This window comes from Macadamia integrifolia, chromosome 5 (genome assembly GCF_013358625.1).
Source record: "Macadamia integrifolia cultivar HAES 741 chromosome 5, SCU_Mint_v3, whole genome shotgun sequence".
Lineage (NCBI taxonomy): Eukaryota > Viridiplantae > Streptophyta > Magnoliopsida > Proteales > Proteaceae > Macadamia > Macadamia integrifolia.
Genome location: NC_056561.1, coordinates 41,403,416 through 41,416,455, shown reverse-complemented (window position 1 = coordinate 41,416,455; position 13,040 = coordinate 41,403,416). Strand labels below are relative to the sequence as shown.

Here is a 13,040-nt window from a genome sequence, read left to right as displayed (position 1 = left end):
TTCGAACACAAAATATAAAAGGAGAATCAGGTCGAAATTCACATGGGATTCGAAGAGAAAGCCACTCACACATGAAATAGGTTGTACATGTAAGATGACATGGCCAAAGTTGTCAAACATGAAAACTTCATCCCGTCATCGACTTAGTTTAGGGGCCAAGTCCCAGTTTGATCGTTGGGTAACTCAAATAGGCTGTGCTGTGACACTTAAAAAGAATTGTTAAAGATCTGGAAAAAAAAAAAGGAATGGGCAGGGGGGGACCCATAACTCGATCTTTTTTACATTGAATCAACTATGGTCAGCCTGTGATCCCATCATAGTTTTAAAACCAAATTGGACCATATGGGTAAATTGTGTTTGACCGTGACAGGACCCTTTTTGGTTTCTATTCATAAGAACCATCCAAAACTAAAAACTTAATTGAACCAATGATTTTTGATGACTTGATGTATAATTGTATAAGTCAATAATTCATGTTGATTTTTGATGACATGATATGGCTATGTTGATTTTTGATGATTTGATGTTGCTTAATGTTGGTTTTTTATGTCATAGGGTATATATTGTAGGCTTGTAGTAATGCTAAATAACTTTAGAAAATAGGAAAAATTAAAAATGACACATGGGCAATTTGACCGCCATGGCAATGCTATAGTGGGCGATTCGTTGTCAAATCGATTAACCACCCCTCCACCGCCTTGGATCGATTTGACGCCGTGACAACTATGGATACTAGGTATGTGTAGCATACTAAATAATGTTATAAAAGGGAAAATAAAAAATAACACTTGACCACCTTGTTTGCCTTAAGGCAGGCCCCTTGTTGCTTAAGCGCTTGGGCATCCCTCCACTGCTTTGGTTTGCCTTGACGCCCTGATAACTATGCTGGAATCTATCATAACTTTATTGGTAATGTCTCATCATAGTTCTCAAATTCTGCAGCATCAAGTGTATAACCAGGTGATTTTGGTGTACACGATTTTGATTATTGAGGCACTCTTTCTAGCTATAGATATGATTTTTATGCTTATCTTTGTTCCCGGTGATAGTTATATATTTTCTTAATCACATTTTCCCCCAAGATCTTAAGAGTTTACCATATGTCTTTTGTGTTTTATTACATGAGGATACAAATTTGTTAGTTTCCACCATTTATACTTTCTCATCAGCATTGCTCAAGTGTTTTTATGTTCTGTGTGAGTTTTCCTTAGGTGGTTATACTTATATGACATTTGTATTTTCATTCTGGGTGTTGAGGAGACTGTCATTGGTTTTTGTTCATATATGCAGGATATTTTTCATGTCATTCCTGGAGATACTGATTACAGAATCCTTGCTGAAGATTATGGTGAAATTCCTGGGCTAGATATCATCTTTCTCCTTGGTGGTTACTTCTACCACACATCCCAAGATACAGTGGAAAGACTATTGTATGAATTACAAGTGTACCATTTTTGAACAGATTCCCTTTTTTTTTTCTTTAATATCAGTTTAAAAGTTCGTTATTTTCTTTAATATGTTGAAAGTTTTGTGAAGCAGACCTGGTAGTATCCAAGCACGTGGAGAGAATTTATTCAGCTTAATTAATGCCTTCTCGAGCTCTTCTAAACTGCAAAAAACCTATGAAAGGGTACCTCAAATGGAACCAAATCAGATAGAGGATCAACGTGCTGTTTTCTTTGATTACCTTACGTGGTTTCTGGTAGTCTATATTATTCATGATTTATTCTTCATTTGTTGGCCAACTTTACATCTTGTGTTCCATTTCTTCTTATATGTTTGTGTTAGAATGATGCTACAAGATATAAATACCATCTATCCTTATTTTTTAATTGTAAAATCAAGTGATAACTGATAAATGGCACTGTTCTTATTTCTATTTCTTTCAGATATTCTATTCAAGACGGGCCTCTTTGGTACTGCACAGTCTCCCCATTATCATTTTCTTTCTTGTGCCATTCTTTTTGCGTTTACCGACTATTGGTTTGCATTCTTGGTGCATGGCATTCTGTGACTTCATGAAAGGTAAAATATCCTTATTGAAAGTGCAACTCTGTTCTGGACTTTTGATTACTTCTAAACTTTTGTATAGTCCCTGTTTCTGAAATATTTATATTTTATTTTATTTTTTTAATTTTAACCCCTTTGATTTGTTACTTAAATACTTTAAAGGTTAATACAGTTGTAGCACGTCATATTAGCTGTGTGTTTTGGTTCTTGCCTTTTTCGTATGCAGGAATGCTGTTCCACACCATTGGTATTATTCTGGCAATTATTCTTCCGATTGTCTTTGCCATCATGAGATTACTATTTTCTAGTTATGCCATGAGCTGGTAAGGGTTTATTTCTTTCTGAAGTACTTTTCGGTATAGAATATTGCAGTTCCTATGTGCAGTTTTTGTTATTTATTTTTCCAATGGATTGGCTGTAGTCTGAATTGTAGGCTTTAGCTTTAAACTGTTGCTTCTCTGTTTAAAATAGTTATATAATACTAAATCCTATTCAGAGACAAGCTTTCCCAACTATTAATAGATCCCCTCTAACATCTACAAGAAAAGAGTATTACTTCAAATTAAGCCTTATCCTGCTCTTTTTTTTGTTGGGTTGGGGGGGGGGGGGAGAGGGGAGAGGGGATAAGTCAAGAAGCGAAATTTATTAAAAGACAAGACGGGCCTGTTCCTGATCACTGGAGGTCAGCTGCATGAATTTTTTTTGCCCATGGGTCTGCTTTTATTTATTAGGCACGCATCTTTCACATATTCAGCGTTGGTCATATTGCATACTGTTGCTCTTTTTAACACCTTCTATTTGCAGCTATCATCCCAGTGTATTCTTTGGTTTTTGAAGCTGATGGCTGAACCATCTCAATCAAATCCCCCTCACGTTGTCACCTAATGGGATAACTTCCAAGTGCCCTTATATGCATTTGTTTCTGAAGCTAACTTGACACTAGTCCCAACACCCTCATCTTAGCTACATGCATCTTATTTTATTTTATTTCTTTGCAAACCCAACACTTAGATCCGCACAGCAGCATTGATCTCATAGCCATCATATGTCTTCAGCCTTTTTCATTTTTATGGAATGTGTTGGTCATGCACGCTTCAGCTCCTGTTTGCTTCGTCTACTCCACTATTACCCTGTTAGTGACGCCGCAATTTTTGCATCCTCGTTTCTTGTTGAATGAAGAAAAAAGTATTGGTCATCTTGAGTTATCTCTTGATAGCTAATCTTAAAGAACCCCTTATTTCTGCTCTTATTTTTACTAAAATTACATTCCATAACCATATATTCTGCTTTGTGCCATGTTCTTTTTTTTGTCAATGGTATCAAATATGCTGCTAATTGAAATTGTTATTTTGGCATGATTCAGTTAAAACATCAACTTTTTGTTTTTTTTTTTAATATTTTGAGCATGCTATAAGTAAAGCCTCCCATCTACTTCCCTCTAATGGTTGTAATTATCTCAGTTTAATTATCCAATCAAGATCAATAATATGAGGTCTAGCCTATAGCCAAGGGGCGGGGGAGTTAGTATGGTGGCCATATACGTGTTGATACTTTTGCCTGGACTGAAACTATATCACAGATTGTGAATGTATCAACTTATGTAACTCCTGGTGAGGTGGCACACTATTCATTGCAGGTTTGGTCACCCACATTTGGCTTATTTGATGTTTTCCCCCTGCTCATTTGCTGGTTTGTTGATCCCGGGAATTGTGTGGAGACGCTTTCCCCTTTCTCAAAAATCTTCTGTTCTCAAAATACCAGAAGAGGTACATTTCTCAATATAAACTTACATAGTTCTCATTATTCATTTCAAGTTTATAGAATGTCATTTTAAAAATCATTAAGAACATTTCCTTTTGGTTTCTTGTGGGTCATTTTGTTGTACATTGTTGTTGCCTTTTCATAATAACTTAAAGTGAGAAAGCCCACTAAATACCACTTGGGGGTCCAACCCAAAACCTTAAGGGATTAGGTGGAGATGGCCCAAGAGTTGACACATCCAAGGTCCCAAATAACTGGTGTGGGACTATACCTCTATACCTCCCAACATCTCAAGAGTCTCAATGTCACACCCCGCCTCCACTCACCTGAATGCTGGTGACATGGACACGCTCACGTGTCCACAATCCATCTAGGATCCACGATGCAGTACTTTAAGTTCATAAGAATATGCAATGAATCTATGATCACACACTTATCATATAAACCAAAATGTATCAACTAGTGATTTCTATTGATATTTACCATATTTACACAAAAGAATGTTTTCACATTTGGATCATAAGTACAGTTATGCCCCCACAGGGCTACATCTGCTAAGTACAAAAAGAATAAAAAATAGAAGATGATACTCCAATCTTCAGCGTGCTCCAAATGCACAGTCATCGCACACGCATCCATCCTCGTGCGCAATCAGCTCTTCATCCCAGAGGTCACCTTCGTAGAGAGCTGGATCCTCAATCATAGTTTCCGAAGGGTTATCTGAATCAACATCTAAAAAGGGACAACAACGGGGATGAGCTTCCACGAAGCCCAGTGAGGGGTAACACACACAAGCAGTCATAGCAATCCAAGAAAATGCAAAAATATAAAGATCCATGCCCAACCACATCAATATAAATGTAATTATATGTATGTAATGACATGATCAATTTATTATCAAACAATTCTAAGCAACAATTTCTAAGTCCAAAGGGGGTATAAGTGCTACTGCAACATAGGTGTTATCCTTAGTCATGAATGTACGTTATTAGTTCCCAGGGATACAAGCTAGTTGCGGGTTAGGAGCATACCGGTCCCTACATGGCTACTTCGGTACTCGGTAAGCCCCTATTAATAACCCTCCTATAATACCACTACATCAAATCCAACATCGCATGTAGGGTATACCCATCACCGAATCCAACATCGCTTGTGGGTTTGTCACGACGCTAGCGTCTGCGCACCTCAGTCACCGGAAATCGTCCCCAACCACAGACCGTCAGACGAAAGGATTAGGCACTATGTAAACCCCTATTGGCAAGGGTTGTAGTACCAGAGTGGTTATCCTAGCCCAATACATTCTAATATATCACAATACAATTCAATCACACTCACACACACACCCTAAGCATGCAGTGCCGCCGACACCAACTATTGGCCACCCTGCACCCCAGTCACACACACACACACACACCTTGAGCATGCAGTGCTGCCGGCACCAACCGTTGGCCACCCTGCATCCCAGTCACACACACACACATACACAACCATAATCCACATTCTCATGCCACATCAACACTTCCCACAATGAACAATATAATAATATGAAAAATGACATGATTCACCTAGATATGCCATATGATGCAAGCATTCCATAAAAACATACAAAATCCCCTCACCTCGAGTTCTAGATGGCAGTAGATAGTTGATGGTTTTGTGTTGCGTGCTCCCGTCGCTTCTCGGTTCCACTTCTAAGATACATAGTGTTTTTAGGTTATTCGGTTATCCATAGAGGAGTGGAACACTAGGACTTGTGCCCTAATGAAAAGGATTAAAATCAGCCTTAAAATGGTTCACCAGTGGACAAATCCGAAAGGGATACAAATCCTGCAATATTTTCACCGGTGGATGGTCCCTGCCTTCACCGGCTAGCCGGTGACCATCAGCCGGTGAAGTTGAAATTGGGGTTTCCTTGCTCAGATCAGCCCTGGTGGGAATGTGTGTTTTTCAGTGGGTGTCATTTCCTAACTCTATTCTTTCTCTCTTCTCTTTTACATAGTTTATAGCTTAGGTTTTTTGTGATTTTTAGAGTTGGTTTGTATGTGGGGCACTCACACACACCACGCCTAGCTTAGATTTAGTGTAGTTGCTGAATTGAGTTCAATATAACATCATACTATGGATTTTAAATGAAAAATTGTAGAGGGTTTGGGTAGAACACTTGTCTAGGTTTATTTACCCCAAATTTTTAGGGTTTTGGATAGGGTTTCATAGGGATTTGTCCTCAGACCCAAGGTTGAGTGAATAACCTTGCCAAGGTGGGTCTGTTGCTATCTTACCCCTCCCATTATGTAGTCTTTATGGTTGGGTAGGTGGGATTTGGTTGGGGTCTCCGTTACTTCCAATAAAGAGTGAAATGGGAAGAAGAGAGAGAGAAATTTGTGTGTGTGTGAAGGAGAGATGAGCATATGGGCTTACCTCAAGAATGAAGCCCTAACTTTCCTCCTTCCTTCCTCCCTTGCTTCCTTCTCCTTCTTCTTCTTCTTCTTCTTCTTCTTCTTCTTCTTCTTCTTTCTCCCTCTCCTTGTTTCTATTTTAGATAAGAGAAAATGAGTGGTAAGAGTCCTATTTACAGCCACTTAAGTCCCATTAAGGGCTGTTTGGGGAGTTAATGGATTTTTTTTTAACCCAACACCAGGTTATTCCGCTATTCGGCACAACGGCCCCACTTTGGGATGTCCCGCCACATTAATCAACTCCCAAACATGTTGTTCCATCAATGTGGATGGGTTTGGGGTACACGATCGTGAGGTCTTGGGTCCTACGGAAAAATAACCCAAAACTGGCCTATGCACTCACCGTATGGTGTTCACTGGTGGATGCTCCATCCGCCGGTGACCATCAACCGGTGAAGGCTGAACTGGTCAATTTGTATGGAGATCTCTCCTCAGTCTGAGTGGGGCCCTCCCCAGGGTTTCCAGTGTGTGTGTGGTTCGATTGACCTTCCCTTTCGTGTCCAGAATCCCTTCCAATTATTGAAGCATGGGTAGCAGGTGAAAGTGGGGTCGCCCTTCCTTCCTAGGCAAAAGACGGATGCTACCCAGTACTCACTGGTACTGGTGTCTTCCAGTGCCGCACCTAAATGTTAAAATAGGAAGTTTTAGGGTTCGGGTATAACACTTAAAAACATTTCCGATTAGCTGTGAGCTGTATATTGATTTAAATGGAATCATGAAACAGTTTAGTTGATAGGCTCTTGTTGTAGTTGACATTTGCTGACTGTTCTTGCATATACATGGCAGAGAAAACCCCAAGCAACGGGATCTGCCATTCCTGCTAAGCATCCAATAATACAATACTAGTTATTGTTAAGCATCTTGGTACACCGTACACATATGATATCTAGGTAAAGTTGTTAAATGAAAAGGAGATTTAAGAATAAATAGTTTTCACTTCAAGATGGTTGGGCCTATTATTTACTGTTGAAAGAAATCGGGGCATCCTATTAAGAACAGGTGAATGAGAATGGTAGAAGTTAAACAGAAAAATAAAGTGGTTAAAAGGAAAAAACCAGTGTGTGCAGGAAATTGACAATGAACTGGTGGTCTGGCTGGAGCTATCACTGGATTAAGTAAATGACATGCAAATAAATTCAGTTTGCCATTAGTTCCTCCTGTGCACAATATGTACCATTCACCATTTGGATTTTTCTTCGCCCGTTAAGGAAGTGAAAGCAACACAGTCTAGCACTACAACTAGTTCTTATATGAGGTGGTCGGCTGGTCGCTACGTGGATTGGAGAAGAAAGAATAAATAGTAACACATACTGAAGGACTTCAAATAGGTATTCGTATCAATGACTAAAAAGTTCCCAGTTTTCTCGTAACAACCTTTACATTGAAAGAGAAAACCCCACTTTATTTTAACAATAAGAGTCTTTTAGCTTTTGATCAACGGGCTTGAACTCATAGACATTGAGGTGGTATCGCTATGTGGATTGGCTAAGGGATTATTAAATGCTCTGATTTCTTTAGCTATTAAATCAATCAAGCTTATTTTGGAATTTGATTTCGCCATTCTGCTGCAGTCAGATTTCTGGAGATCCAGGTAGAACCCTTTTATCTCTGTGACTCCTTAGATGGTCCAACTGTTTCTATGCCGTCTTCAATAGTCATATTTTGAGAGGCACTTCATGTTCCCATAATCCATTTACCTTTAAATGTGGGTTTGATTATGAACTCTTTGTTTATTCCGTGGCCCCCTTCCTTTCTAGGATATTGTTGTTTCCTTGAAATTATGCATCAATCTTAGAGGCAATAAAGTAAGGAAATTATCCATTTATCTTTTGGACTACAAATCTCCCTCTTATACCTAATTTCAACCTTAAAAGTTATAAATTTGTAATAAATGCCAAAATTTCCAATATCGAGGGCCCAACCCTCTGCACATATACACCATATTCTGCTCCTATAACTAGATGTCCAGGATTGAGCCGAAAGGCTAGGGAGACATGGACGTGGAATGGCATTTGTGGGTGGGAGGGGAGTTTGGGGCTACAGTCATTGATGGAAATGCTAGTAAAGACTTCAATTTAAATCCAGCTGTGGTGCCCTCATTTTATCTTGTTGATAGAAGTTCTCTTTGGCTTCTACTTCTTGACTAACCTGCACATGCTTGTCCAGCTCAAATTTGCATACTCTTTTCATGATAATTCTGATGTCTACGTTTGATGTTTGACTTGCAGAAAAGTTGGTTTCTTTCTTATATTTTCTCTTGCATTTGAATTTGATGCCTCAATACAAGTTTTGAGTGTGTTAAGAATTCAGACGTCATGTGTTAATTCTAAATGGTTTGAAACCACTCGCTATCTATTGTTCGTTTATTTCCCGTTGAATGTAATCCGGCTAACATCTCCGTTACTTATATTTAGTAAATGTTTGAATAGTTTATTTGCCTATGAGCCTTACAGGCATTATACGATGAAGCAAGCTTCTGGGGAGCTTTCGGTTTATATGCTTTTATTGCTATGGTATGTATACTGATAACAGTTTTCATTTTGGATTAACTACCTTATGAAGTGAAATTGATGCCTTTGAAGTGATTATCCTTGCAGAGTAGATGTAATGTCCATGCTCTCTGTTTATGCCTGTTTATGGGAGCTTTGCAGTCATTGTAGAAGTTATTTTTAGTTCTTCTTGGTTTACCTGTTCCCTTTTTATAAAAATAGTAATGAGAATGATAAATTGGTATTTCTCTATCAATATGAAAGTCTAAATCTTTACTTGGCAATATAATTACTACAGTTATTGGCCCTATATATATAATTTTTTTTGGATGAATAAATAAATTCATTACCAAGAGGAAGAATATACAAGGAGGGGGGCCAAGAACGAGCAAGCCCTCAAAGGAGGGAGAACTACAAAAGGGGGCAAAGAGCCCAATTAAAGAAGGAGAACATCAAGTTGGGGGGGGGCCAGGAGACAACAATAAGCTTGTTTTTTGGGGAATCACAAACCGGATGGTGGTGCAGGCATCGAAGTTTGAAGTTGACATCAAAGTAGATGTCATTCCAAATCTTATAAAAAAAACGAGAATTGGAAGTCCATCTACGAAGATTATGCTCCATCCAAATGTGGTTGATGGTGCCGCCAAAGGCAAGCTTCCCAACTGTGTCACAAATGCTAGATCCCATTTAGTTGGGATAAGGTTGAGTTTTTGTTGTTGATGGAAAACAAAATATCAAAATGTTTTGCTGCTAGAGCAGTATTGTATAGGATTATATTAGATCTAGGTTAGATATATCCTAGTTCAATTTAGTTTGTACATCTAACAGATCTAAATGCTATTTGTGATAAGTTGGATCTGAAGGTACTAGACCCGGATTCATCAAATTGTTTTGAACCTACAATCATGGTTCAAAAAACTCGTCGAAAATTTGCAATTTTGAAGTAATTTTGACAAGGCTGAGACGAAGTGACAGGAAAATTAAGAGATCGACATAATTTTGGTGTTTCACCAAAATTTCGACCTCGTGACATCATTTTGGCGACACTACTTTTGGGGGTTTGTATAGTACACTGTTTCGAGAATTCTGGTCAAAATTTCGATTAGAAATCATTTATTTCAACTGTTGGAAGAAGAAAATCCTTTTTTTTTTTTTGATTTTTGCAACCTCATTTCTACACATTGCTGGAATACGGTGCTGGGGGTTACCACATCACTCCAACGACATCATTTGCTACATATTAGTGAAGATTTGGACACTTTCAACAATTCAAGGTATGAACTTCTTCCCAAAAATGGATTTTTGCAAAAGTAAGATAAATACCCAAAAGTTGGTGATGAAATTTTTATGTGCCAGACATCGGAGCCTGACTTGCAAGATTTTTTTTTTTTTTTTTTTTTTTAAAAAATGTTGTATATACATATTTTCTATTTCAAAAAATGTTTCAAAAAAAAAAAAAGGAAAAATAATTGTTTTGGTTTGAAAAATAAATTAAAATATGAAAGTACTTGCAGCGTGTTTGGAAGCGCATATAATACTTATTATGTTGTGTAGCATATTTTCTTTTGCTGTATTAGCCAAATATTTTTTTCAAAAAAATTATGAAATTTATTTTAATTAAGAGTAAAATATAAGGGTTAGGGGGGAAAAATAATAGGTAGATATATGGTTTTTTTAGTGGATGTGCCTCATTTAATAATCTCTTGTTTTCTTCATGCAATATTACAGTGGTGGGATAATGGCTGCTCGGGGAGGAGATGGCAACAAGGAAGACATAACATGGAAGCATGGAGTGCCAAATTTGGAGGGTGACAAGAGAAAACGCAGTGTAATTACTGCGGTAAAATAATGGGAGCCTTGGGAGGTGGGGCCACAAGACTAAAACGACATTTGGCTAGGAATACTAAAGATGTGGCCACATTCCCTGTGGTTCCTGGGGAAGTTTCTAAGGCCATATTTAAACACATGAAGCAGAGGGTACTAGAGAAGGGCAGAAAAGGAGAAGGCGAGGGTGCAATTTGAGGAGACATTTCTAGCAACCTATACAAGACAGGGGGATGATGATGACCCTATGTATGTGCTTGATGATGTGCAAACAGAGGCAGGGGCTAGAGATTTTCAATGGGCACATGCGAGGAGCAAAGCCACTTTTATGAGATACAAGGTAGAAATAGAGATTTTAGTGGAGGAGTTGGTCCGTTTAGAGTGGGTGATAATGGTAGTGGATCTACACAACCACAACCACAGGGAGGAGGCAAGCTAAATTACCCATGAGTAGATCACAAAGTACGAGGGCAGATCTAGTACCACCATTGCATGTGGATCTCGTACTGCAACAAGATCTTGGCATTTACTAGAAAAGTCCACAAGTAGTGAAATTGAAGCACATGTGGAGTGATGTGAAGGGGAAATTTAGAGAGGTTGTGTCTAATTGCTTGTTATTCCACAACATCCTAGTAAACACCATTCTAGGGCTCTACTATTAGACTATGCTAGATACGGTGGTTGAGGACCTTGAGGTTGGCCCAGTGGTCAAGGGGGCCCAGTGCCTACGAGATTATGAATGTTTATTTTCCCTAAAATTACAAGCTGATATTGGGTAACAAAAGCCCATAAAGGACTACATACAAGGCCCACATGGGCTTTAAGACTCAAAAACTTGTCACCAAAAACCCACATGGGCTAAGAGACAAGTACCAAGAATTCTAAAGCAAAGGGGCATCAAGCCCAATTGGGCAACACAACTCAAAACACAACATCCCACAGGGGTTCAGAGGGGAGAACCAAGAAGTCCAAATAAGAAGAGGGGCAAACAAGACAATTCGAAGTGGGGTTCCACCAAACCCTACTCATCATGTCCCCACACTTGAACATCCTAGCTGCCTAGAGTAGATTTGGATCTCCGTCGAAAAGAAGGTAGTCACGGCTGCAGGGTGTTGGCCTTGCGGAGGCCACGGCCAAGCGTTGGTGACAGTCGTGGCAGGAGGGGCACCGGTTTTGCGGAGGGCAACGGCGAGGTGGCTATTGGCGGAGCATAGTTGACAGCCTTGTGGTTGCTAGCCATGCAAGTGGCTAGCCTTGTGGGCGCCGGAGGTGTAAACAATTTAATCTGGGAGGAGATGGAGAAACCAGCGAATCCAGATCTAGGTTGCGGCTTGGTCAACGGCAAGTTACACACGAGCTGGGTTTTAACCAGATGAGCAGACTGATAGTAGTGTAACATGGACCTCGACATGGATGGCTTGTAGTAGTGTTAGAGGATTGAGTGTAGGGGATAGCACTGGACGTGGGCATTGGGTCGGTGTTCAATGTGTATGGTGGCGGCTATGGTGGTTTCACTAGCATGGGGGAGTACATCTCCTGCTTATGAGTATGACGCCCACTCCCAATCACAAACTGGATCTTCCTTTGTGGACAACCTCTTCTCCTATAGTCCTACCCGGCCTGCTAGCTGTACATGCTGGAAACACCATCAAGTCATAGTGGCTCAGTGGCTGGTTCTTCATAATACATATACCCTAGGATAAGTTACCTTCAATTTGTAGATGAGGCCATTTTCAGGGAAGCTGTGGAGGACTTCGAGTGTTTCTTCACACTATGATGTGGCCTGCATTTGTCATTCAGTTGGACGAAAATTTGGCATCAGCACAATCGGCCCATCATTGAGCTCAATCCTCCACATCATTGTTCATGGTATTAGACATTAGGATGGCCTAGGGGGGTCACTTTGTACTCATGTATGATGTATCATCACACAGAAGAGTATTGTTGGGAGTTGGAAGTTGGTACTTGGGTCTCTATGAGTCTGTTACATCTACTTTTTACTATTTCATTAATTAATAAATATTATGTTTCTTCATTCATGGTGCATAATTTACTTGTTTTACTTGCCTTATATTTCTTTTAGTACTAAAATAATGTGGAAAGTAGGCAATATTACACTAGGTATACACATATACTGCCAAACAAATCCAAACTACCACTTTGTGTNTTTTTTTTTTTTTTACTGATTTTTGCAACCTCATTTCTACACATTGCTGGAATACGATGCTGGGGGTTACCACATCACTCCAACGACATCGTTTGCTACATATTAGTGAAGATTTGGACACTTTCAACAATTCAAGGTATGAACTTCTTCCCAAAAATGGATTTTTGCAATAGTATGATAAATACCCAAAAGTTGGTGATGAAATTTTTATATGCCAGACACCGGAGCATGATTCGCAAGGAATTTTTTTTTAAATTTTTTTTAAATTTTTTTTAAATTTTATTTTTATTTTTTTATAATGTTTGTATATATACATATTTTCTAGTTTCAAAA

At 39.0% G+C, this 13,040-nt stretch overlaps 1 protein-coding gene across 3 annotated transcripts in view; it reads left to right on the top strand.

Moving 5' to 3' along the window:
- LOC122079032 (endoplasmic reticulum metallopeptidase 1) overlaps nt 1-13,040 on the top strand; it is a 53,245-nt gene that overhangs the window by 18,645 nt on the left and 21,560 nt on the right. For 2 of the 3 annotated variants that reach the window (XM_042645250.1, XM_042645252.1), the window contains exons 8-13: nt 1,291-1,430; nt 1,540-1,702; nt 1,890-2,025; nt 2,237-2,333; nt 3,647-3,776; nt 8,681-8,740. In XM_042645250.1, the coding sequence (XP_042501184.1) occupies nt 1,291-1,430; nt 1,540-1,702; nt 1,890-2,025; nt 2,237-2,333; nt 3,647-3,776; nt 8,681-8,740 (726 nt within the window). The remainder of the gene's footprint in view (nt 1-1,290; nt 1,431-1,539; nt 1,703-1,889; nt 2,026-2,236; nt 2,334-3,646; nt 3,777-8,680; nt 8,741-13,040) is intronic. The other variant, XM_042645251.1, reaches the window with a different exon arrangement.